The 22,702-nt window shown below is 39.5% G+C and overlaps 1 protein-coding gene across 1 annotated transcript; it reads left to right on the top strand.

Moving 5' to 3' along the window:
- Positions 1 to 2,570: 2,570 nt before the first annotated feature.
- LOC139136714 (phenolphthiocerol/phthiocerol polyketide synthase subunit C-like) lies at positions 2,571 to 21,634 on the top strand. Its single transcript, XM_070704530.1, has 6 exons — positions 2,571 to 3,103; positions 3,619 to 3,811; positions 9,463 to 9,596; positions 10,822 to 12,329; positions 12,583 to 12,676; positions 12,892 to 21,634. Exons 1-6 carry the CDS (start codon positions 2,947 to 2,949, stop codon positions 18,552 to 18,554), a joined length of 7,749 nt encoding a protein of 2,582 aa, XP_070560631.1. The 5' UTR covers positions 2,571 to 2,946; the 3' UTR covers positions 18,555 to 21,634.
- Positions 21,635 to 22,702: the final 1,068 nt, after the last annotated feature.

Genomic DNA, 22,702 nt, shown 5'->3' with positions numbered 1-22,702 from the left:
TCGCTTGGCCCCAATCTTGCATTTGGGGGGGGGGGGCTGAGAGAGAGAGAGAGAGAGAGAGAGAGAGAGAGAGAGAGAGAGAGAGAGAGAGAGAGAGAGAGAGAGAGAGAGAGAGAGAGAGAGGGAGGCAGGCAGGCAGAGAAACAAACAGACTAGTACACAATTGTAGGGACAAGCTTGTCCATGGGATTTTCGTTTTCCGATTTATCAATTTTAAGCATCCAAACATTTTACAACATTCATTATTGCTTAGTACATTGCTAGTACAAAATGCAACTATTTGTGTCCTGAGTACACCTTGCATCGGCACTTCCCTTCGTCCATGACCTTATGGTAAACCCACAGTCCAATATTTCATCGTCAACTGAGCCCTTGGTTTCTTTTTGAAAACATTTACTTTTATAATCTTTAAGTCTATAATTTGTCATTCGAAGGTCATATCATGTATTGACTCGAGAGACATTCCTACGGAACCATTTTGTCTTCGCTAAATCTATTTTTGACTTGAGAGACATAACCACCTGCTCTCAACCTCCGCATGCTTGTTTAAATACCATCGCCCTTGCCCTTACAAGTTTCAAGGATATCAGAACCACACGTTGGATATTCAAATGTGTTTGTTTTTTATGATCGGATAACATTTGTTCACAGACATTAGATAAGAACCTCGGCAGTTGCACGGCATCGCAAGAAGCTATCACACTGTCTAAGTGCCGAGAGAAGGGAGCTTTCCCTTCCGCGCTAGATTTGCTGGGCTCGTATTCCAGGGAACAAGTTGTAGCTCGCGCTGATTCACGTTTACGCAACCCCCTAGGGTAGAATGATCGCGGTTGATGTGACTCATAATTACAGTTGTCGCATGTTTAGAAATTTTACAAAAATGAAGTTTTATATAAGCAAATTCAGTTCCTTATTAATCACTAGTAGCCTAGGGGGTCGTTATAATTAGATGTATCTGATAGTGAGTATATATATATATATATATATATATATATATATATATATATATATATATATATATATATATATATATATATATATACTAGTATGAATTGAGGTGAGCTCTTGAGTTCATCTTGAAGGGTCTATTCTACTTAATAAATACCCATGCCATGCACTTTCACTGCACATAAGAAGAAATCCATATCCTAATTCATTTTACAAGTTTCCACGGTAACAGCAAACACACGGTCCAGTGAAATAAATAAGCAGAAAGACCAATGGACAGTTTGCAGTGATTAAAACAGCAGAGTTATCGTAGCCGTTTCCCCATTGCCTTTCCACGGGGCAGCGCAGACAAGTCGAAATAAAGAAATTGTAGCTGGAGGTGTTTAAATGTACGTACATTCTTCGTAGAATTACAAATGAAATTTAATACACAAGAAACACCTTCTCTCTCCTGTCGGCACGAGGGAAACTCCTGGCCGACCCCTCTCGAGTCCCGACTATACATAAGTTCCCAACAGCTCTCACTTAATTTGTCCTAAATTTAGGTCAAGCTAAGCAGACACCCGAATACCACCTAGGGTTCCTGAGTTTCTACTTTTTTCCTTTCCAAAGTAATAGTACGCCCCGCCCGTTGCTTATGAAAATTGCTCTACCAATAACACGAGTAACAAATACCTGCCCATATCATTGCTGGCTGTGTCAACGTCGTTGTAATATTTACGTATCGATTCCAGCATTGATCGGGCCTGTGCATGTCAGTTTTATGATGCCCAGCAGTATTTGGACATAAAATTGACTCCAAAATCCAGGAAAACGACAGCTTTCGCTTTTTTTTTCGCCGAGACTTCAAATCGCCACAACACTCCCGACAATACTAAAGCGATTTATTTTTAGAGATTAGCCGCTTTCTTGTTCGTCGTCATGTTGGTTTTGATCAGGAAGTAAAAATGAAAGACAAAGGGGACATGACGACTTACAGAAACATTCCTACCGTGCAGTCCATCACAGATTCTTGACCTAAATGTATTTCTGTTGTCATCATAGGGACAAGTCTTCATGAGTTTCAGCCTTAAAAAGACGCAGAATTAGTAACGCAGATTATAAAGATGGTCTGTTGTGATAATTTTGTGTCCTGTCTTTCTTTGGATTGTAACTACATAAATTGTGTTTTACACCCTTCAATATTCATGTTGAAAGCGCGGTTTCCGTCGGAAATTCCACTAAAAAATGCACAGAAGATCGTTTTGACGCAACGAGGATGGCAGGACTGAATTCAGAGATGTACTGAAAGCCATCGATGCTGGTTTATTGAATAATTGTGGCTTTAATATTGTGGCTTTAATATTGTGGCTTTAAATACGACTCCGAAATCGGCGATAGGCGCTTATAGCGGCCGTTCCGTTTCCCAACTTCCTACTTTTCTAAGGCATACCATCAGCGGCCGGTCATTGTCATGTATCGAAGCACAAGCTACTGCGGTCAGTCCACGTATTGATATTTCCTGCACGCCCAGCCCAGACAACAATAGCAGTGGCGGTCACAGTACTCCAGGAGCACCGCCGGTGGCGCCCTACCGTCCTTGTAAGTTGTATTCAAGATGCTCGAATAAACTTTATATTTAATTGTTCGATATGGCTGCCAAGAAGCCTCCTAAGGCCTTTTAGCTGCGAGGAATGACCTGCAAATACGAGCGTGTGAGTGTCGTTGTACGTTGACTATGATCACATAAAACAAAACACTGCTCTACAAACGATCAATAACTTTCACTTCGCGGGGGAAAAATGAGAAAGGATCATGTCCAAATATAAGTTACCGACGAGTACTTTAGGGACTTTCCCTTTGATACCCCGAACCGACCAATAACTTGCGGTTGCATGTGAAATGCACAGACTGCTTCAAAAACTCTATTGTTGAAACTTTGTATGGATGGGATACGTTTCTCGGAATCTGATTGGCCCTAGCAACGACACGGTTGCGTGACGCAACTTGTCCAGAGTGATGGTGACCTGCGATTGGTCAATTCCATGCGACACATGCATGTATTCGACCCTTTTATTGCAAGATACTCTGCAATTTTCTCCAGAATCGACGACACTTCAAGACAGCCACTGCAAGTTGGTCTCCGTCACTCTTGTGTCCATCTCGAACTCAAAAGGTAAAATTTTCCCACGTCTTTTTTATCATTTTTGGAGACAAATCACCTTGTCTGCTTGTCTGTGTGTTTGTTTACTGCTTTTTTTCATAGCATATACATAAAAATAATCTTATCGGCTTCAACTTTAGTTTTTCCTTCTTTGCGTAAGCTGATAAACAGAGCGATGCATTATGAAAATTTCATTTGTTATAAAATTATCATTTCAGTGAGGAGATCAACTGATCGAAAAAACTTCTCTGGGCGCACTCTCGTTCGAGATTTTTTTTCTTCTTTATGTGGAGATTTGTATCCGTGTTCTCTGACAGTGACGTGACGTGAATTGACGTGACACTGCATCGTGTAATGTCTGTCAAAATAGACACAAATTATCTATCAAAACTTGTAAAGGACGATTCATATTGTTTCCCTCTGGAACCAAGTGAAGAATTTCATTTGTTTTTCGAGTTTCAATCGAAACTCTTAAATTTTTTTATGTATCCATGCGCTAACAAGGAAATTACTGTCATTTTATTCAGAGATGGGCAACGCAACCAGCAAGGCGATCCCAAAGAGACGTGTGGTGGACCACGATCCAAGTCTCCCAACACATCGCAAAGTTGCAATTGTTGGTATCGGCTGTCGCTATGCCAACGGCATTGATGACGCTCAGAAGTTTTGGAAGATGTTGGTGGATGGTATGGACTGTACGTCACCGCCTCCCGATGACAGGTCAGTAGATATCTACCATTTCGTGTTTACAATCAGCTCACAGTTATTGTACCCATACGTACAAACAGGAATATGTTGCAGCCCTGCCCACACACCCCCACCCCAGCCTCAAGCAGTTACAAAGCCAACATAACGTAGAGAGCGCATTTGAGATAGGGGAGGTTAGTAATCAATGTAACAGCCGATTATTTGCTAAAAAGGGAGGTTAGTACCTCAAGCAGTTACAAAGCCAACATAACGTAGAGGGCGCATTTGAGATATAGAGGAGGTTAGTAATCAATGTAACAGCCGATTATTTGCTAAAATGGGAGGTTAGTAATTAATGTAACAGCCTATTAAAGTTCGCTAAGGCGCTGTCCGTGGCGGATTGGAGCTGTGGAGATTTACTGCAATTGGCTGATAAAGCTGATATGAAAACGGTTGAAAACATGGCTCTGTGCCCCGGGCGCTCTCCCGCATCTCTGCTCTGCAATCTGGCTGCGAAAATGTGTGCGAAAGAGGCCTTTAGTCCAATTTACAGAATCGATGGAATGATCTTTCATCACAGGTAAAATGTGAATGTTTTATCATGGTCCCTCCGGACGGACCGTGGCTTTGTGAATCATCGAAAAGTACTGAAAACCCCGCTGTAAACGTCATGGTCATAAAGGAGGAATGGCAAATTGACTTTATCACCCGACAAAGAGCTAGTAAAGGACAATCATCCATCGTCCTCCCTGGGTCTGCGCTGAACCACAATCTGACACACAGTCAGTACGCGGCTGAGTTGAAGTAAATTTGTATTTGGCCTGTTTGTGTCCAAAATGTCTCGATTGTGAAGACATAATTGTTGAAATATTTGAAATTACTGCGAGGTGAAGTATGATATCACATTGTTTAGATCTTCCTGGGGGTTTGCAAAACATGCAAATGTTCAAAGTAGATTGCAAGGACTTAAATTTCACCACTAAATAAATAAATTTCACCACTAAATAAATGTACCACTTATGTACACAGATTTGCATTAAAAGTTCGCCAAAACAAGCGGTACTCGAAAACATTATATATGCGAGCAATTTGCGACAAGAAAAGGGCTCTGATATCTGGGCTCGTTTTCCACTTGGACGCAGTTCAACGATCGGCAATCTTTTGAAAACTTTTAAAAAATATCTTCTAAAACCTTCGGCCTCTGCAAGGGTAATTTTTTTTCTCTGTGCAACTATTTACATACTCCTTACCTGCTAAGGCGTGGAGAGTGAAAACCAAAAACCAAAAAACAGTGTATTGAAGGGTCAGGGTTGTATAGCTTTCGGCCATGAAAAGCTTAGTTTTCCGACAACTGCGTGACTCATAAGGGGCTCGCAGGTCGAGTACGCATGATCGTCGCGTCGCTGAGGAATGCGGATCTTGTTATAACAAAACCGGACTTTCTCTTTGTTGTGGCTGTGTACAGTCAGTGTGAGAGAGAACTAGAAAGCGGCGTATAAATGCGGGCTTTAGTCGATAATGTCTGGTCCGATTGTTCTAAAGTAGTACCGATGAATGGCCCTTCTTACACCGAAAGATGAACTAAAAATATGGTTGAAAAGACAATGGAAATCGATTAAACTCACAAGGAAATAGACAGTAAAAATGTTTACCGGATCTAGGGTGCTTTTGTTGCATTGTAATTGATACTCTTTGATTTGGTCTGGAAAATCCTGAATGCATCATGGGTAATCGATTTTTTTGCATTCTGTGAACCATATTATAGCAGTGAACTTCAAAGTCACACTCAGAAGACGCATAATTAAGAGTGGGTGTACGAACTACAAACACTACAACATTTCATAGAAATAATGAGAGATCAACGTATCTCATTTTTCAAGGATTGTTTACTCGTTATAAATTCAACATGAAATTTGCACAAGGCAATATCTATAGCAAACACATCAAAGTTTACAGCAAATGTGACTCTTAATTTCAATGTTTATAGCGTATCTGAATATCTTTGATAACAAACCATTTTAAGGTAGTATGCGCCTCGAAAGTGAAAGATTTAAACTTTTTCTCAAACTTTCATTGAGGAATATTTAAACCATACTCATCACCGTGCAAACTTTTGGTATCAGAGAAACAAATTACCCAAGATTTACTGATATTTGAAATTCAAATGGCCACCATCTCTGTGTTAACTCTATGGAGCAAAAAAATAAAAATTCCGATTTCGAAAAATTAAGACAGGGAACAGTTTTCTTACACCAAGAGCTTTAAAATGAACCCCCACAAGTGGTAGATCAGAAAAGAATTAAAAGGGTTTGATAGTCCGAATATACCTGTCCCCGGCGCGAATTCTACGTTAAATGTCCGTTTTGCTCCGGGCCGATCATATCCCTTCTTAATGTAAATAGTGTGTTATAATTTAGATTCGGACTGTTCATTTTTATTCTTTAAATTAAAAACTCGTCAGAAACTATTTGTTCTTTTTAAAGCGACATTTTGTCCATGAAAGAATGCGTTTATTAAACTTGACACCATTATTTTGTTGCTAATTTTGAAAAAAACTTGCTCAAAACTGTATTCCTTGTTGGAGGACTACAGTGGGCCGATTCAAATTATCCGACTTCCCCGGGACGAAGGGATTTTAAAAATTTACACCCAACCGATATAATCGCATTCTTCTTCCCCCTAACACTGAAAATGTTGTCGCTCATACTACACAGCCGATGCTATTACCACTTTCAATACATAACCAATGAATGGTCTATTTGCAAATTTGTAAGCTATCAAAAGACTAGTCATTGCGTAGTTTACATATTAATGTGAAAACGATAATAGATACAGGAACATCCGTTTCGGACGATTCTAGAACTAAATCCGCATACACATTGATATTGTCGGTGTTGTTTCGACATACTGAGTAATTTCGGTCTTTCAAAACAACAACAAAAACAAGATATTTAATGCCGTTAGGTGAGATTTATTCATGAATGACTGCAAGAAATCATGATATGACAATTGGGTTACGATGACATATGCAGAGAGAGAGAGAGAGAGAGAGAGAGAGAGAGAGAGAGAGAGAGAGAGAGAGAGAGAGAGAGAGAGAGAGAGAGAGACAGACAGAGAGAGAGAGAGAGAGAGAGAGACAGACAGACAGACAGACAGACAGACAGACGAGAGAGAGCAAAAGAAAAGTGTTGGAGTTGAAATGAAACATTTCAAATGTAAAACGTCTTAAGAGGAAAAGAAAAAATATAACATCTTAATAAAGGCAATTCCTAGGCTCTTGTTACAAACCCAATACAGATTCGTGACACTTGAGCTTAATTACATTGAAACAATTACTTTGTTCGATTTTAAATGCTACTCTATTGATCTTGAAATACATTTCATGACCCGAGCTTCGTTTTCCATTTTCTTTAGCGATCAGTACAATTGAACTTTTAATTTGGATTTCTAGCAAATCTGTCCACTCCTTATGTAGCAAGATAGGGTTCTTTATATTCTTTCCTGTGTGCCAATCTAACCCCACATTGTTACAACTCTTGTACTATAGGATTCCAGACAAATCCGTATACGATTATCGTGTATTTTTAGTTTTATTAAGCTTTTCACAACACAATATCCTTCTGACATCTTAACAAAACAGCTGTGAGAAAAGTTCATGTGTCGGCATGTCATTCAAGTCCATTCTCGAAAAATGTGCACCTGGGATAGATATTCGGTCTCTGAATTTACAATAACGTCCTTAAAAGCTGTTTTGACCATTTAAAACTTGTTGGGAAAATCTCGCTCTGTCGAAATCGATCATTTGCTTTCCCCCAAAAAGTGAACAGCGCCATCATGTTGTCTGTTACATCTTAACTTCAAGGTAGAATGTGCAGCGGGGACTGACATTCTGACTCGAATTTTTCAATACTTTCTGGTCTGCGGTTCTATTTGGGGCTCATTTTGAAGCTCCTCAAGTTAGACATATTTTCACTGTCATACTTAATCGATCATCGCAAATGTGGTTTTCCCTAGAGAGTTGACACTGGAAAAGCGGCAATTACAAATTTCATAAAATGTTAGGTGATTTGTTTCTCTACGAATACCCAGCTTTGCACTGTGATCTCGGATTTGTAATCTGAATTTAGTTTGAACGTTTCATAGAGGAAAATTTCAGCAACAGTATAATCCCGTTTTTTCGAGGCGCATACTACCGATATTAAATTATGGAACTTATATTTGAACTTTCCTGGTCCATTTAAGACGCTCGTTGTTTTGAAGTTTTCTCTGAAACAAAACTGAAAAACTTTATGACCTTTCAAAGAAAGCCATAAACAAAAAACTCATACCATATTAAAAATAATAGTTAGCAAGCCGTAACGGGAGAGTAGAGGTGCTAGATCTGTATTGTGAACGGTATTCCCTTGCTTCATGGACTTGTAGTTATGATTAATCTTTCACGTTTGTGACACTAAAAAGTAGCTTCAATTATATTAATCGTTTAATATTCCTGTATTAACTTTCAAAATCAACACGGCTACCAGTTATTTGTTCGATTTATATACTCGTACTGACCGAAATTTTTTTAAAGCTCTCTTAAAGTCTTTTTACTTTTTGTTAACTTTTCAAAACAAGCATTGACGTCACAATTAAATATGAATGCACCTCCATAAAGATGAATCGTAAATTCTGGGGTATTCTCACCCCTGTGACGCCAGCTTTACAGAATTCTCTTAATGACAGTAATACTATACACGTCAAAGGAGCATTGTAACGTTAATGGTGACATTACCTCTTTAATTAGCGAGACACGAATTTTGCGAAATTACTGAGTGTTAATGCATTGGGTAATGTCTACTTAGATGTTAGTAAGAGGCTTTTTTATGTCTACATCGCGACCTATATTGACATGTACTCAAGACTGAGTGGTATGTCTAAAAGCTATCATTAACGATAATTATAGCATTTTCAATGAAAGCAGGAAAAGTTGGGCGCGAATGTCTGTTATACACAGTCATGTTCTTCAACCTTTGAACCTTTCGAAAGAAAATTGATAAGCCTACCTTTCTTCTAGGGCATACAGTGTAGTCATGTAGTTTAGCCTAAACGCGTCAAAGAGCAAAGTATTTAGTAAAATTAATTGATTTAGTAATTGATTTACAGATTTAATAACTAACAAGTATCTTCAATTCGTTATGCGACAGAAATCGATATCAGCGATACCAATGCACACAGGGAAAAACAACGCCCCCTAGCAACGTAAAGTGTAATTTTCTGATGCAATCAATCGCATGTGAAAATTTCAACACGCGGCGACACATTTTTGTTGTTCCTTTTAAAGTTCTTCAAGCTGGAGATGACAGATAGATTACGTCTCTTTGCACAAAATGGTCTCTGTTACAGAAAAGTATGCAATTTGAAGACAGTCATGTTGATGGCGCTCTGACGTCACGCAGAGAAAGGAAATATTTGTTGGGCGAAGACATATTAGATTTCAGGAAATGCATCGCACTGATTGAATTACTTCTTGATTTCTGTTTGAAGATAATATGTGATCAAAGAGGGCGCTTGCCTCTCCATTTCAACAATCCATGCATCTATCCCTGTATGATATTTCAAAAGCGATTCACTCACTTACCCCTCTGTCTTCCCTCGTCAAAACTTTCTGCATATTGCTTGATTGTTTCCCATTTCTTTTCTATTAGGTTTGACACTTCTTACTTCGTGTATCCTGGTGGACCGACCAACAAAGTCGCCGGCAAAATGTACAACCAGCGCGGTGGCTATCTGAAGTACGATGTCTATTCGTTTGATAGGCAGTTCTTCAAGATTCCTCCAGGTAGGTCGAGTTTTCCAACTGCAGTCTATTTGTAACATTTGTCAGCCTGCTCGCATTCTGCGCTGGTTATGTTTTACACGGGAGTTGCTTCTATAGTTCAGAAAAAAATGCAAAGCATAGTAAGAAACAAGTTTGAGATGTGTATGTGCTTGTCTTGAATCTATAACAACAGCCAGTTAGTAGTTAATTAAGACGGCCAAGTTCTAAAAAAGTCTACGAAGGATGGCATCTCCCATTCATGATCACTTCCCTTTTATGACTCGCAGAGCAGTGTACGCATGCCTTAAACCAACAGATATCCACTATATATAAGAGTTTATAACACACCTCATCCGCAGTCTGTGTTCTAATTCGACAATTGATAGTGACATGGGATGCGTTCTTTTTGTGCTGATCCACGTAAACGACGTCATCAGGCATAATTTGTCGGAACTGTTGCCTGCCAAGCATCAGTTCCGAAAAATGATGCCCACTGACGTCAAAAAATTATTGGCGCATGCGCGAACTGGAATGTAAACAAAGATGTCGTCTGTGTCCGAGCGAAACGATATTCGAGAAATTTCTCGGTTTATCCTACTTTCTGAAGAAGAACTGAATGCTCTAGTTTCCAACAAGGACTCGAAACGAACGAAAATTATAATCAAAGGTGCATTGAACGTTTTGCAGAAGTATTGCAACCCTGTCGGGAAAAACTTTTTTTTGCCAAACCACTTCAACATATTACATCATTCATGCGACAAGTTTTGTGTATAGTACGTTCTTATTCATGGCTACGGATGAGGTGTGTTATAAAACACATATTGACTGGCCATGCGGGCGACAGCTAAGGCCTCGGGAAACAGTTTGTTTTTGGGTGACTCACAGTCCCTCGGGGTACAGACGTATGCTGTTGCCCTCATGGCCAGTCAATATGTGTATAATGTTTCATCCAGTGCACAAATATGTTAACCCTTCGAGTGCAGTAATTTTTTCCCACCAAAACTTTAGACCGACATTTTATCAATTTCGATGAATTTTCTGTAAGTTTTTGATAATTTCGGACCAAATGGGCATGACATTTCTTTGGCTACAGTTTTATATCAAAATTTTGGTAAAAATAAAAAAAAAATCATGTGGGTATATTTTATAAAGACGACAAAAATTGAATTTGGTGCTCAAAGGGTTAATGAGACTTAAAACTATTGAATGTATTCTTAGCTTAGTATTATCAATATCTTTATTGTAGATGAGGCAGAATATATGGATCCCCAGGTACGCCTGCTTCTTGAGGTTGTCTTCGAAGGTTTGGAAGATGCTGGATTACCGCCCTCACGCATTCGAGGTTCCAACACCGGTGTCTACGTGGGCCTTACAGCAAGTGAATATGCCTCGCTTGCATCCTACCCTCCCGGCAACGTCAGTCAATATTCAAACTCTGGTGTCAACTCATGCATGGCTTCCAATAGAATATCATATGAGTTCGACTTGAAAGGACCCAGCTACACGATTGATACGGCGTGTTCATCCTCTCTATACGCCATACATCAAGCGTGTGAAGCTATCAGAAATGGTGACTGTCATATGGCTGTTGCCGGGGGTTCCAATCTTCTACTCCTGCCGGACACGAGTATCGGTTTTTGTCAGGCCGGAATGCTGTCTCCTGATGGGAAGTGTAAAAGTTTCGATGCCAAAGCTGACGGTTACTCTAGAAGTGAAGGTGCTGGTGTTGTGATCCTGAAACCTCTTGCAAAAGCGGTAGAAGATGGCGATCAGATCTATGCAGTGGTTCGTGGAGGCGCTCTCACTAATGATGGTCGCACACCTGGAATTGCCAACCCCAGCTATGAAGCCCAGGTTGATCTTGTTGATAGAGCATACAAACATGCCCGGGTGAGCCCTCATGATGTACAATACGTAGAGGCTCATGGCACTGGTACTCAAGTGGGCGACACTACAGAAGCTAATGCCCTTGGAGAGGGAATGGCACGAATGAGACCAAAGCAAAAGAAACCACTGTACATAGGATCAGTCAAGTCAAACTTCGGTCACACTGAAGGAGCCGCTGGTGTTGCCGGGGTGATAAAGGTAGCCCTGTGCCTAAAGATGAAAAAGATTCCTAGAGTTGTACACTTCCAAGAAGGAAACCCTAACATCGACTTCAAGAAAAACGGCGTAGAAGTACCGGATAGACTGACCGCCTGGCCGCAAGTCAGCAAAAGGATAGCTGGTTGCAGTTCGTTTGGTTTTGGGGGTGCAAATGCACACATTGTTCTCGAAGAATTCATTTCATCTGATGCTGTCAGCGAGAACATCGAGATGGAAGTTAAAAGACAGTTTGCAGAAATTTCAGCGCAAATACACCAACAAAGCAACATAGACCCCTTTCCAATGCTTTTGGTGATGTCTGCAGCAACAAAGGAAGGACTCGAGAGACGCATATCTGATTGGATTTCCTATCTGGAAAATGACATCGGAGAAGATTTTCAAGAGTTTGCCAATGCCGCGTACACATCAGCCCTGAAAACGCAACACCACAGTCACCGCTGTGCTGTCATTTGTCGGAGGAAAGAAGAGGCTATCAGTGAGCTGAAGGGAAAACTGGAAGGCAAGCCATCAGAAAATTACATCGAGAGCACGGCACGTGACTCTAATCAGTCGCATCTGGTCTTCGTGTTCTCTGGTATGGGCACACAATGGTGGGGTATGACGAGACAGCTGATGAACACTGTTTCTTCATTCAGGGAGACTATGAAGGTAACTAATAAACTGATTTAACAACAAGGGTCAATGCTAGGTACGAATCCTCGTTCAATTCAAGCAGTGGATTGTCCTGCAATACTCTCAATATATGTATTCCTTTACTTTTGCCATCTGTTACAGTATTTAGAGTGAAAATTTAAAAAATCCAAATAGTCAAGGGCAGGTTTCTACTTGTAAAAATGTTTAGCAAAACGTGTTAAAGTGATTTAGCCAATGTGATGACCACGTGACTCTTTGTCTTGCACAGAAAATCGACAAAATTCTCAGAAAATGTGGTGCGAAGTGGTCCCTGGTAAAGCTGTTGACGGATGAAACTGACAAGGATCTTATAAATAAGACAGGTAGGATTGAAATCTATTTAAAACATTTGAATATATTGTACTACAAGCAGTCTATTGAACTTAAGTGTGAAGCTTGATGAAAAACTACTTTCTCTTCAAACACAATGGGAAGTGAAGTCAGTAAAAAATTTTAAAAATGTTTTAGCACACCAAATGCTCTCAATAAGAGAGCCAGTTGACTAATTCTTTGTTCTCGTTCTGGTTTGTTTGCGCAGAAATTGCGCAGCCATCAATTTGTGCTGTACAGATCGGACTGGTTGAACTATGGAGACTATGTGGAGTTAATCCACATGCCATCGTTGGTCACAGTGTTGGCGAAGTTGCAGCAGCATACACAGCTGGTTTACTGACCCTAGAAGATGCAGTTAGAGTCATTTACAACAGAGGGCGTCAACTTAGGCACACAAGCGGATCGGGTACGATGCTGGCAGTGTTACACCCTGTTGAAGAAGTGAAGATGAAGTTGGAGAAAAGTTCCCTGCAACACACTCTTGACGTAGCTGCCATTAACAGCCCAACACAAATAGTCTTGTCTGGTGAGACATCTGTCATACAGGCTTTCTCTTCCACTCTCAAACAAGAAAATATCAAAAACGTTGTTCTCAAAGTCAACAATGCATTCCATAGCTATCAGCAAGAGGTTGTTAAATCTGGGTTTCTCAAGAAAGTCAGGTTTCTTTCAGAGTCAGCTGAGAATGCACAATCAAAATACGGTCCCACAATTCCCATGATGTCCACAGTCACCAACGAATTCATTACAAGGAAAGACGCTTTAGATCCAAACTACTGGTACCGTAACATAAGACAACAAGTAAAGTTCTTGCCAGCTATTCAAAACTTACTAGCAGAGGGATACACTAACTTCCTTGAAATTAGCCCCAACCCAGCACTCAAACCAGCAATGAATGATATATTTGCCGCAAATAAGTCCCGTCATTCCAAGCCATTCACCACACATTCCCTAAAACGACCACGTGACATCAACACACTGTCTGACGATCTGACAGATCTTATGCAGTCCTTTGGTAAGCTTTATGTCGAAGGCTGTCAGGTAGACTTAGAAAGTTTGTTCAGTATTGGTCAGTACAAAAAATGTCCCATACCATCCTATCCATGGCAACGTGTTAAGTGTTCATGCGAAACCCCAAGTAGCAGAGATTTGTATAGATTCCCTATGGAGAACCATGCCTTGCTTGGTAAAAGACAGGAATTGTCCCATCTTCTCAATTCTCCCTCATCAGTCTGGAAATCTGAGATTTCCATTGTCACAATTCCATGGCTGAAGGACCATGTGGTACAAGGAAATGTCATTGTACCAGCTGCTGCATATGTGGAAACAGCTCTTGCTGCAGCTAGGGAGTTGGACCCATCTGACGCAGATATAATACTCAGGAATCTCTCGTTTGAGCGTTTTCTGTTTGCCCCCGATTCTGCCGTAGCCACAACAACAATTGAAACAACAGTACAGGAAGAAGACGGAGAGTACAAAAAGCTGTTCCTACGAAGTCAGGATGCAAACAATGCAGCATGGGTACAACATTCTACCATGGAGATTTGCTCATCTTCCAACACCGACGAAATCATCATCAACACAATTAAGCCAGAATCCACACTCAATATTGAAAGCATTGAGAAGAAATTCAACATGGTGTTGCAAACTGACGACTTCTTCAAGTTAGCAGCAGAGTGTGGTTTTAAATTAGGTAGTTCATTCCTATGTACCACAAAGGTTCATTTCAGTATTGATAGTGCTGAAAGTATCGTCTTTTCTGAAATGTCTGAAGAAGTACAACGGGAATCAAGCAGATACATTTTTCATCCCGCTTTTTTGGACGCAATTTTCCAAGGATATGCTGTTTTGAAGTACTTCATCACAAAACGAAATGCCGAGGCTGCTAACTTGCCATTCAACCCCCAATTTGGTGTGCCAAGTTCGATGAATGAAATGGTCCTGAAAGGACGAGCACCAAGAAGTGTGGTTTTCTACACCAAATTGACACAAGCTGGTGATGAATTCTTTGCTGACGTAACCGTGGCAAATGCAAAAACCATGGAAATCTTTTGTGAGATGAAAGGTTTCAAGTTTGCAGAAATACGGTCGTCTTCTGACAAACAACTGCTGTGGTATACCCAATGGGATAAAGTCTCAACTATTTCAAATGATGGGCAATACACTCATGACATGGAAACGCAAGAAAGTCCAAAATTAAGGAAGTATCTTATCATAGGAGATGAAACAAATTTCTCATCACATTTGAGATCAAAACTCGATGAAAACGGAGACGACAACATGGGCATTTCATGCAAATCACCTACGAACAAATCATGGGAAGCAGAATTTGAAGAAGTCTGCAACATGTATGGTCCCACTGACATCGTATTTGCTGCTCCGCTCACAGGAGAACATGATTCAGAATCTCTTCTGAAGTGGAGCACATTTGAGGAAACACAAGATGTCTGCGGCAGTTTGTGTGTGAGTGCATATAATTCACTCACCACTATTTACAAAGAAAGCTATCCAAACCTATGGTTGATTACCCAAGGGGCTCTTGCGGCTACTGATCTAGAGGAAACACAACCAGCTATGACAGGAGTCACAGCTGTGGGTTCAACAATAATGCATGAGAATCCAGAGTTTCCTGTCTACATGGTAGATTTGCCTCTGAATCACAATAGTTCAGATTTGGCCACATCCACTCTCCATTTCCTTTGTAAACCTTTATTGTATGAAAATCAGATCGCCTTAAGACCTTGTGGAGACGATGAAGGGGCTTTGCATGTGTATGCACCACGTATCCAAGTACAGCCCATGACAAGCTACCATGGAAGTATCAAAACCCAGGCGTGGAAGCTTGTGGACAATGGAGATACATCATGGAAGATCCAAACACACAAACATGAATACAAAGAAAGACTCCCTGAAGGAAAAGTCGAAGTGGAGGTCATATGTTACATGCCCCTTCTAAACAAGGGTGAAAACAATGAAAGCCCAGAAAGTGTCATGTTCATCTTTTCTGGAAGAGTACACGGGAGTGATTTAGTGTGGGGAACCCTTGAAGAAGGTGATTTGGTGGTTGGTGTGAGCCAAAGTGAACTGACGTCAACTACTTTGATCGATGCAAACTTCCTCTGCAAAATACCTGAGGCAATTTCAGCAGCTGAAGCAATTACAGCTGCAGTCCATTTGCTCGGTCCATTCATAAATATTACAGATGCATCAGACATGGATGGTTGCCTGAGAGTGCTAGTGTACGTGGATGACACTAGTGACACTCTAGGTGAAGCAACTGTAAACTTGGCAAGGTCACTGGGGTTAAAAACTCAAACAGTAATGCTTGACTCAAAAGGAGGGGAAAACCAGTCAACAAGTGATTATTACTCAGGCAGTGAAAGATCAAGTCCTATGAATGAAATGGATGACGAGTATGACGTGATCGTCTTCACTGATGCCACAACGGTGAAAAAGAATGAGTTACAAAAGCTGTGTTCTAAACTTAGACCAATGGGAAAAATTGTCTTTTTGAAGAATGAGATGATAAGTGAGAAAACCAGATCTGCACTTCCGCCACTTGCAAATGTAGCTATCACAAAGTCACACACAGTAATGGCAAACCTAGCTTCCTCACGTTTCTTTCGACAGAAAACCACAGAATTGCTACAGACTCTTTCAAATTCTCCAGATGACTTTTGCAAAGTCCTGGAGAAGCTCACTGATAAGACTCACATGTCAGAGATTTCGAAAGAAAGAAATATCAAATTGAATGAGACTATTGTCACCGTGGACGAAGAAGAGTTCTCAATTCCAATTGACTTTGAAAGTACTGATTTCATAGCAAATGAAAATGCATCATATATTGTGACTGGCGGTACAAAAGGATTTGGTTGTGAGATGATTGATTGGCTGGTAAAATGTGGGGCAAAACACGTCATTATCTTTTCTAGGAACAAGAACCCTGAAGAAGAAATCCAAAAGCGGTTCACAAAACTGAGACGTTCTGGTGCCAGTATTGAGGTCATGCAGGTGGACGTTTCAAGGTATGACCAGGTTGAAGGAGCATTAAGGAAGATCAAGTCGGATGATGCTATACCACCAGTTGAAGGCATATTTCACTGTGCAGTAGTGTACGCAGACACATTGCTACCGGCATTGAAACCACAAATTTGGAATGATGTGATAGCTGTTAAGGGTTATGGCGCCCTTGTGCTTCATAAACTGACTGTGCAGATGGAATTTCCCATCAAACACTTTGTCCTGCTCTCTTCCATTGTAGCGCTTCTTGGCAATGCGGGACAAGCAAACTATTGCTCAGCGAATAGATATCTTGCAAGTTTGGGAGAGCTAAGGAGAAGTCAGGGTCTTCCTGCTACCGTTCTTTATGGTGGTGTGATAAACAGCACAGGTTTTGCTGTAAGGCAGGGCTATGTGAAATTGTGGGAAGATAAAGGGGTGAAAAGTGTCAGTCCCGCTCAACTTCTAGCTGTATTGGGTACAATGTTGACAGCTGATTGCCAGGCACTCGGTCTTACATCAACATACAGCAAAGAGAAATACTTCAGCAAAAATAAACATCTGATTTTGACACACGCCCGAAGTGGAGAGGGGCGATTTTCTGTATTCAAGGCTCTATTCACACAAAAAGACAAATATCTGTACTCTCAGGATGATACATTTGCCAACAAACTGCGTTCAGAAGAACCATCAAAGGCACTTGCTATAATTGAAGATGATCTTTGCGATTCCCTGAAGAAGATTCTCGGCATTGGTGATGAGATTCCAAGAAACTCGTCACCTTTTGCTTTGGGAATCAATTCCCAGAAGTCATCAGAGTTTAGCTTTCTGATTGAAGAGCATTTCGATGTTTTGATTCCACCAGTTGATTTCCTTAATGACCAAGTGACTATCATCAGCCTCAGCGAAATTGTCTATCGAAAGCTGATGAGCAAAGGCAAAGATCAGTCAATAGCAGAGTTGCCAACTACTGAGAAGCAAGGACCATCACTTCTTGTGATCAAAGGCCCAACAGAGGATTACAAAGCGCAACTTGTATGTTTTCCACCTAATGGAGGAGGACTGTCACTTTATCACAACTGGCATGGCCCCTTGAACAAACAAGGGGTACAGACTATTGTGGTCCAACTTCCAGGTTGGGAGGGAAGGGAGAAAGAGAAGCCTCTTGGTCAGTTACGGGACATTGTATCTCTTGTGGCTGAAGAATTGAAGCCAATCCTCATACAAGGCAGGTTTGCCTTTTATGGTCATAGTATGGGTGGTTTGATTGCGTTTGAAGTGGCTCACTATCTGTTGGAAAAGTATGGTATCTGCCCGGCTCATCTTTATGTTGGTGGGTGGTATGCACCATCAATGTCATATCCCTATCCTAATGACTACAACGTTCCAATGTCTGTGTTACGTACAACGACAAATGTACCAAACACTCTGAAAGAGTATGGGGCAGACTTTAAATTCATTGACAATGACGTCCTCAATAATCCAGCCGTACTGGCAAGACTCCTTCCCTGTGTTGAAGTCGGCTTAGACATTTGCAAAATGTATCAGGGTAGTAAAACGACACAGTTACCCTGTGATCTTACCGTGTTTACTGGCAAGAAAGACGAGTATGTAAAACAGGACATGGTGGAAGGCTGGAGGAAGGAAATCTTCAAGCTTGCAAAGTTCAAACGAATTGTTGTTCCAGGTCGGCATCTTTTCCTTGCCACCTGTTCACAGACAATAATCAAGGAAATATTGAGTTCTCTTCCTGTTTCTTTCAATGGTGTGGTGGCAGAAAAAAGCCTAACATTGAAATCAGGAAAAGTTGATATGGGGGTCCAAGTAGGAGAAACCTTCGTCAATGGCAGTCTCAGCCAATTTTACTGAACATAGCGCTTGAATGTCAAACGGAATTGACGATTCAGCTAAAACCATCAACTTATAAAACAGATTTGTTCCCCTTGCTGCTAAAGGCAAATTCGATCGGCCAATTAGAAATATCGTGAAAAAGACATAAACTATAGCTTATTACTGCCAATTTTCATTTATGACGGAATTAATGATCGTTTAATACTACAAGTAGCAAAGTATTAAATGATGGCAAACTAGACCCGCATGATTTACGTCTAGTAAATTGTCCAACGTAAGAATTACCATATAAAGTATTTGCAAACTTCTATTTTGATATCAATAGATGCCAGAAACTTATCGTGTCCCTTTCCTTGTACTTTGATAAATTGATATACTAAGCCGGGCCAATGCTTGAGAATTATACACATTTTGAACCTTCGCATAAAAAGCCCTTTCATGTATCTCTTAATCTGATAATCAGGAATTTGAATAATATATCAATGGAAACATTTAATCATCATTTATGTAACCACGAATATCATTTACAATACTTTAGTGAGAAACGACCCATATTATGTATAGCAGTAGCAAAAACGACATTAGAATCTTTCAGCTGATATGCAGCTGGCTCAGAAGGTTATATCTGATTAGTCGAGTGTAACTATAGGCAGCAACTTAGGGAGCCTATTGCGTATAAATCAATGATGGTAAGATTCACCCAACCGATTGGATAACAGCTTCCGAGATGCTGCACCTTAGCCCAAAACTTTTGTCACATTCATTCAAATCAACCTTCAGGGTGTTTTATGAAACAAACATTTACAGGTAGCCTAGAGGAAATAAGTGTCTTATTATAAAGCAAGGAAATTCAAGACGGAAATTATTAAGAAATAAACGATATACAATGCACAATATATTTTATACTGCACAGTCAACTTTGCTAAACAACAGGACCAACAAATCATTTATCGCCAATCAATATTGGAATGCAGTGTTGACATTGGGCAATGTTACTGGGAACATCTAGCTCGTTACTTTTGCAAACACATTTTCGCATACTTTTTAATTGGCGATGTATCCCAAAGACAGTAATCCTCATCAAACCTTTCTGGTGTTTAACTCGTTATGAACTCCAAATGTGTCATACACTCTTTCGTTGTGAAGCTTATTTCAATCAAAGCAGGTCACCAAAATGAGATTACAGTGTATATTAGATGAATGTATTGCATTGCACATTTGAATTAATCCAGATTCTACGAAGAAATAATAGGATAGTTAAATACAATGCACCAGAATTTGCTCAGTACAATGTCAGATTCACACTAAACTTGTATGTTTTCAAGTTTTGGTTTATTAATAGTTCCATGATTTAACAACAGAAAATGTCTTTGATATGGTTCATATTTCAATATATAAGAACTGTTTCTTTTGAGAGTGAAGATCCCATCACAATACAAGCCTTGAAGAATTTGTTCAAAAATAACCAGTTATGTTTCCGTAGATAATAGCAGGCTTGTTGATTTCCCTCTATCAAGGGGTTTACTTTGTGTGCGTCTGGTATTCAATCACCATTTAGTTGCCAAGGATTTAAATACTTCTATACTATTTAAGATCTAGTTTCAATTGATTTAATCATTGTTTTTCACCTTAGCATGAACAATATGCGTTTGAAATTTCCCCATTTATTGTACATGATGTTTCCTAATGATCTCTGAGTTTCCATTTCTGTACTGCTTTCTAGTCGTAAATCACAATAAGAGACAAATGTACAGAGAACCAATAGCAATACTATGGCCAGTTATTACCTTACAGGATTAAACTTTGATCCGGTTAATCAGCTGGAAATCACATGTTTCATTAATACTATAGAACACGTTTTACCCACCTACTGAAACTTTCACTTCTGTCGAGACGAAGAGGATTTTTCAATCTTCTAAAACTGATAAATCCATTTTTAATTGATTGATGTGCTTTGTGGATTTTCATATCTTAGAATATACAGCAGTATTTACTCAGGCACTTTATTCACTCGATAAAGATGCAGCTTTTTAGTTGGCAGATTGGTCAGGGTTTTCACTTTTTAGGGCATCTCCTGCTACGCTAAATGTCTGAACTATCACGTGTTAACCCTTTGAGTGCCAAAGTCAACATTTTGTTGCCTTTATACAATATAATGCCAAGAACGTTTTTCAGATGTCGACATTTTTTCAGATTTTCCCAAAGATTTTGGTCAAAAATTGTAGCAAGTGAAAAGTTATGGCCATTTGGTCCAGAACTACCATATAAAATACAGCAAGTTAATGAAAATTCGCAAAATGTTACACTGAACTTTGTGAGAAAAATTACAAATTTGGGATAATTTGATGGTGAAGTAATGTTGGTTTGATCAGCAAATGTTAGCTCATCTGCTTTTCTTTTAAAGTTTCACACTTGTCTTTATGAGTAATTTGTAATATTGTAACATTCAGCTATAGGGCACCTAACACTTTTGAGAAATCTGAAAAATGTAAAGATGCAATTATCCCAAAGTAGTTTCAATCGTGTTAGCACTAAAAGGGTTAACTTGAATTATAAAGTTTGTCAATGCTATATAGATGAAGAGTGAAATATCGGCGCCAACGAATTCGAAGCGTTGCATGTGAATGCTTATCATCATAGTGTCAATTTTAGTCAGATTTCTCGTATGGTGATTGAACATAAATACAGGTATCTTTTTTGGTTGATGAAAGGTTGATTTTTCGTCAAAACTATCGACAATATGATATCAGGTATTTTGAATTTCCATTGTATATATCATTATATAGCATTCTAAATGTAACTATATCCTACACAAACATACGGACAGACAGATAGACAGACAGACAGACAGACACATACACATACGCACACAACCACGAACATGTATATGTATTTATCCATGTCTACACAAATACAAATGCAGATTTTACAAAACTTTACTTTGGGTTAACATCCCTTTCAAGAAAAAATTGTTTCCTCTACGGTGAATAATGCGGTGAACATTGAAAAATATCTTTTTCGTATACATATTGACTCTGTAACATAAATTGTGGATGTGGATTTGATGTCAATAAAATTATACTCAGAGTGAACAATTATTCGAAGTGTGAATGTGGTTTAATGTAAGGGAATCGGTGATCATATTTCCGGATAAGATATTAAATGAGAGAGTGTGCCGAAGGCATGGGAGTCCTGCTGTGAAGAGTTGTATGCATGAAGGATTTCATAATCCTTGGGCCTGAAATAAGTTCGCTGGCTTCAGTCGATGTCATCCTCTGAAACTCAGTTCAGCACCGTATGATAAGGCCGAGCAAATTAACCTGTTGTGACTTATTTCCGACCATCATCAATGGAAATACAATGACCGCTTTGATATGCAATAAAACCTTCTTTTCGACCCAATAGCAATGGCGTATTGTTTACCTATCGGTCTCCGATGCATGGGAGATCATGCATAGTTTTCCAAGATGATCAAATCAGTATGATATCAACTCAGTTAAAGATTGAAAAGAACCCAAGGAAATGAGAATCAAAATACAAAAATAGTGTATTTTCGTCCATTCCATGATATACTTCATATCATGCCAAGAAGCATAACAAATAATAATTTAGGTGACTTCAAGTATCACTGGATGACTCACAGAGAGAATGGAGCAAAACCAACGGTCCCGAAACGCAAAAGACGCTTTATTTAATATGGAAAAGACGCCATTTAGTGAATGAAAGAGAATTAAAAACCTTTAAATTCACTGATTACTAAAATGTTAGATTAGTGAGTACTTTTAATTATAAAGTTGGATGAATACGTCTCTTTTCACATAATTCTTTTTGGGAAAAAAATATCTTCATTATTGGATTTCGGAAAGAAGTTGATGAAAAAATGTATTAATTTATTAAGGAAAGAGTAACCCGTACTCATATGCCTTAAAAATCACAGCACTGGGCTAAGATTTTCAAAATGACAAATATGTTGATTTTGATGAGGTAAGCGAAAGATACAGCCTTGGACAGATGCCGTCCTGACATTTTCGTTTTGGCAGAATAAGCATGAATATGTCAACCCTTCACTCACGCTGATCTCAAAAAGTTATTTTCTGCGTTTTTGAGTCGATCTGTTTGCAGAATGATCATACGCTGTAGAGCCACATTATTTAATCAGGTATGTA

Source organism: Ptychodera flava, chromosome 1, assembly GCF_041260155.1.
Source record: "Ptychodera flava strain L36383 chromosome 1, AS_Pfla_20210202, whole genome shotgun sequence".
Taxonomy (NCBI): Eukaryota; Metazoa; Hemichordata; class Enteropneusta; family Ptychoderidae; genus Ptychodera; species Ptychodera flava.
This window is presented reverse-complemented; position numbering and strand designations above follow the sequence as displayed.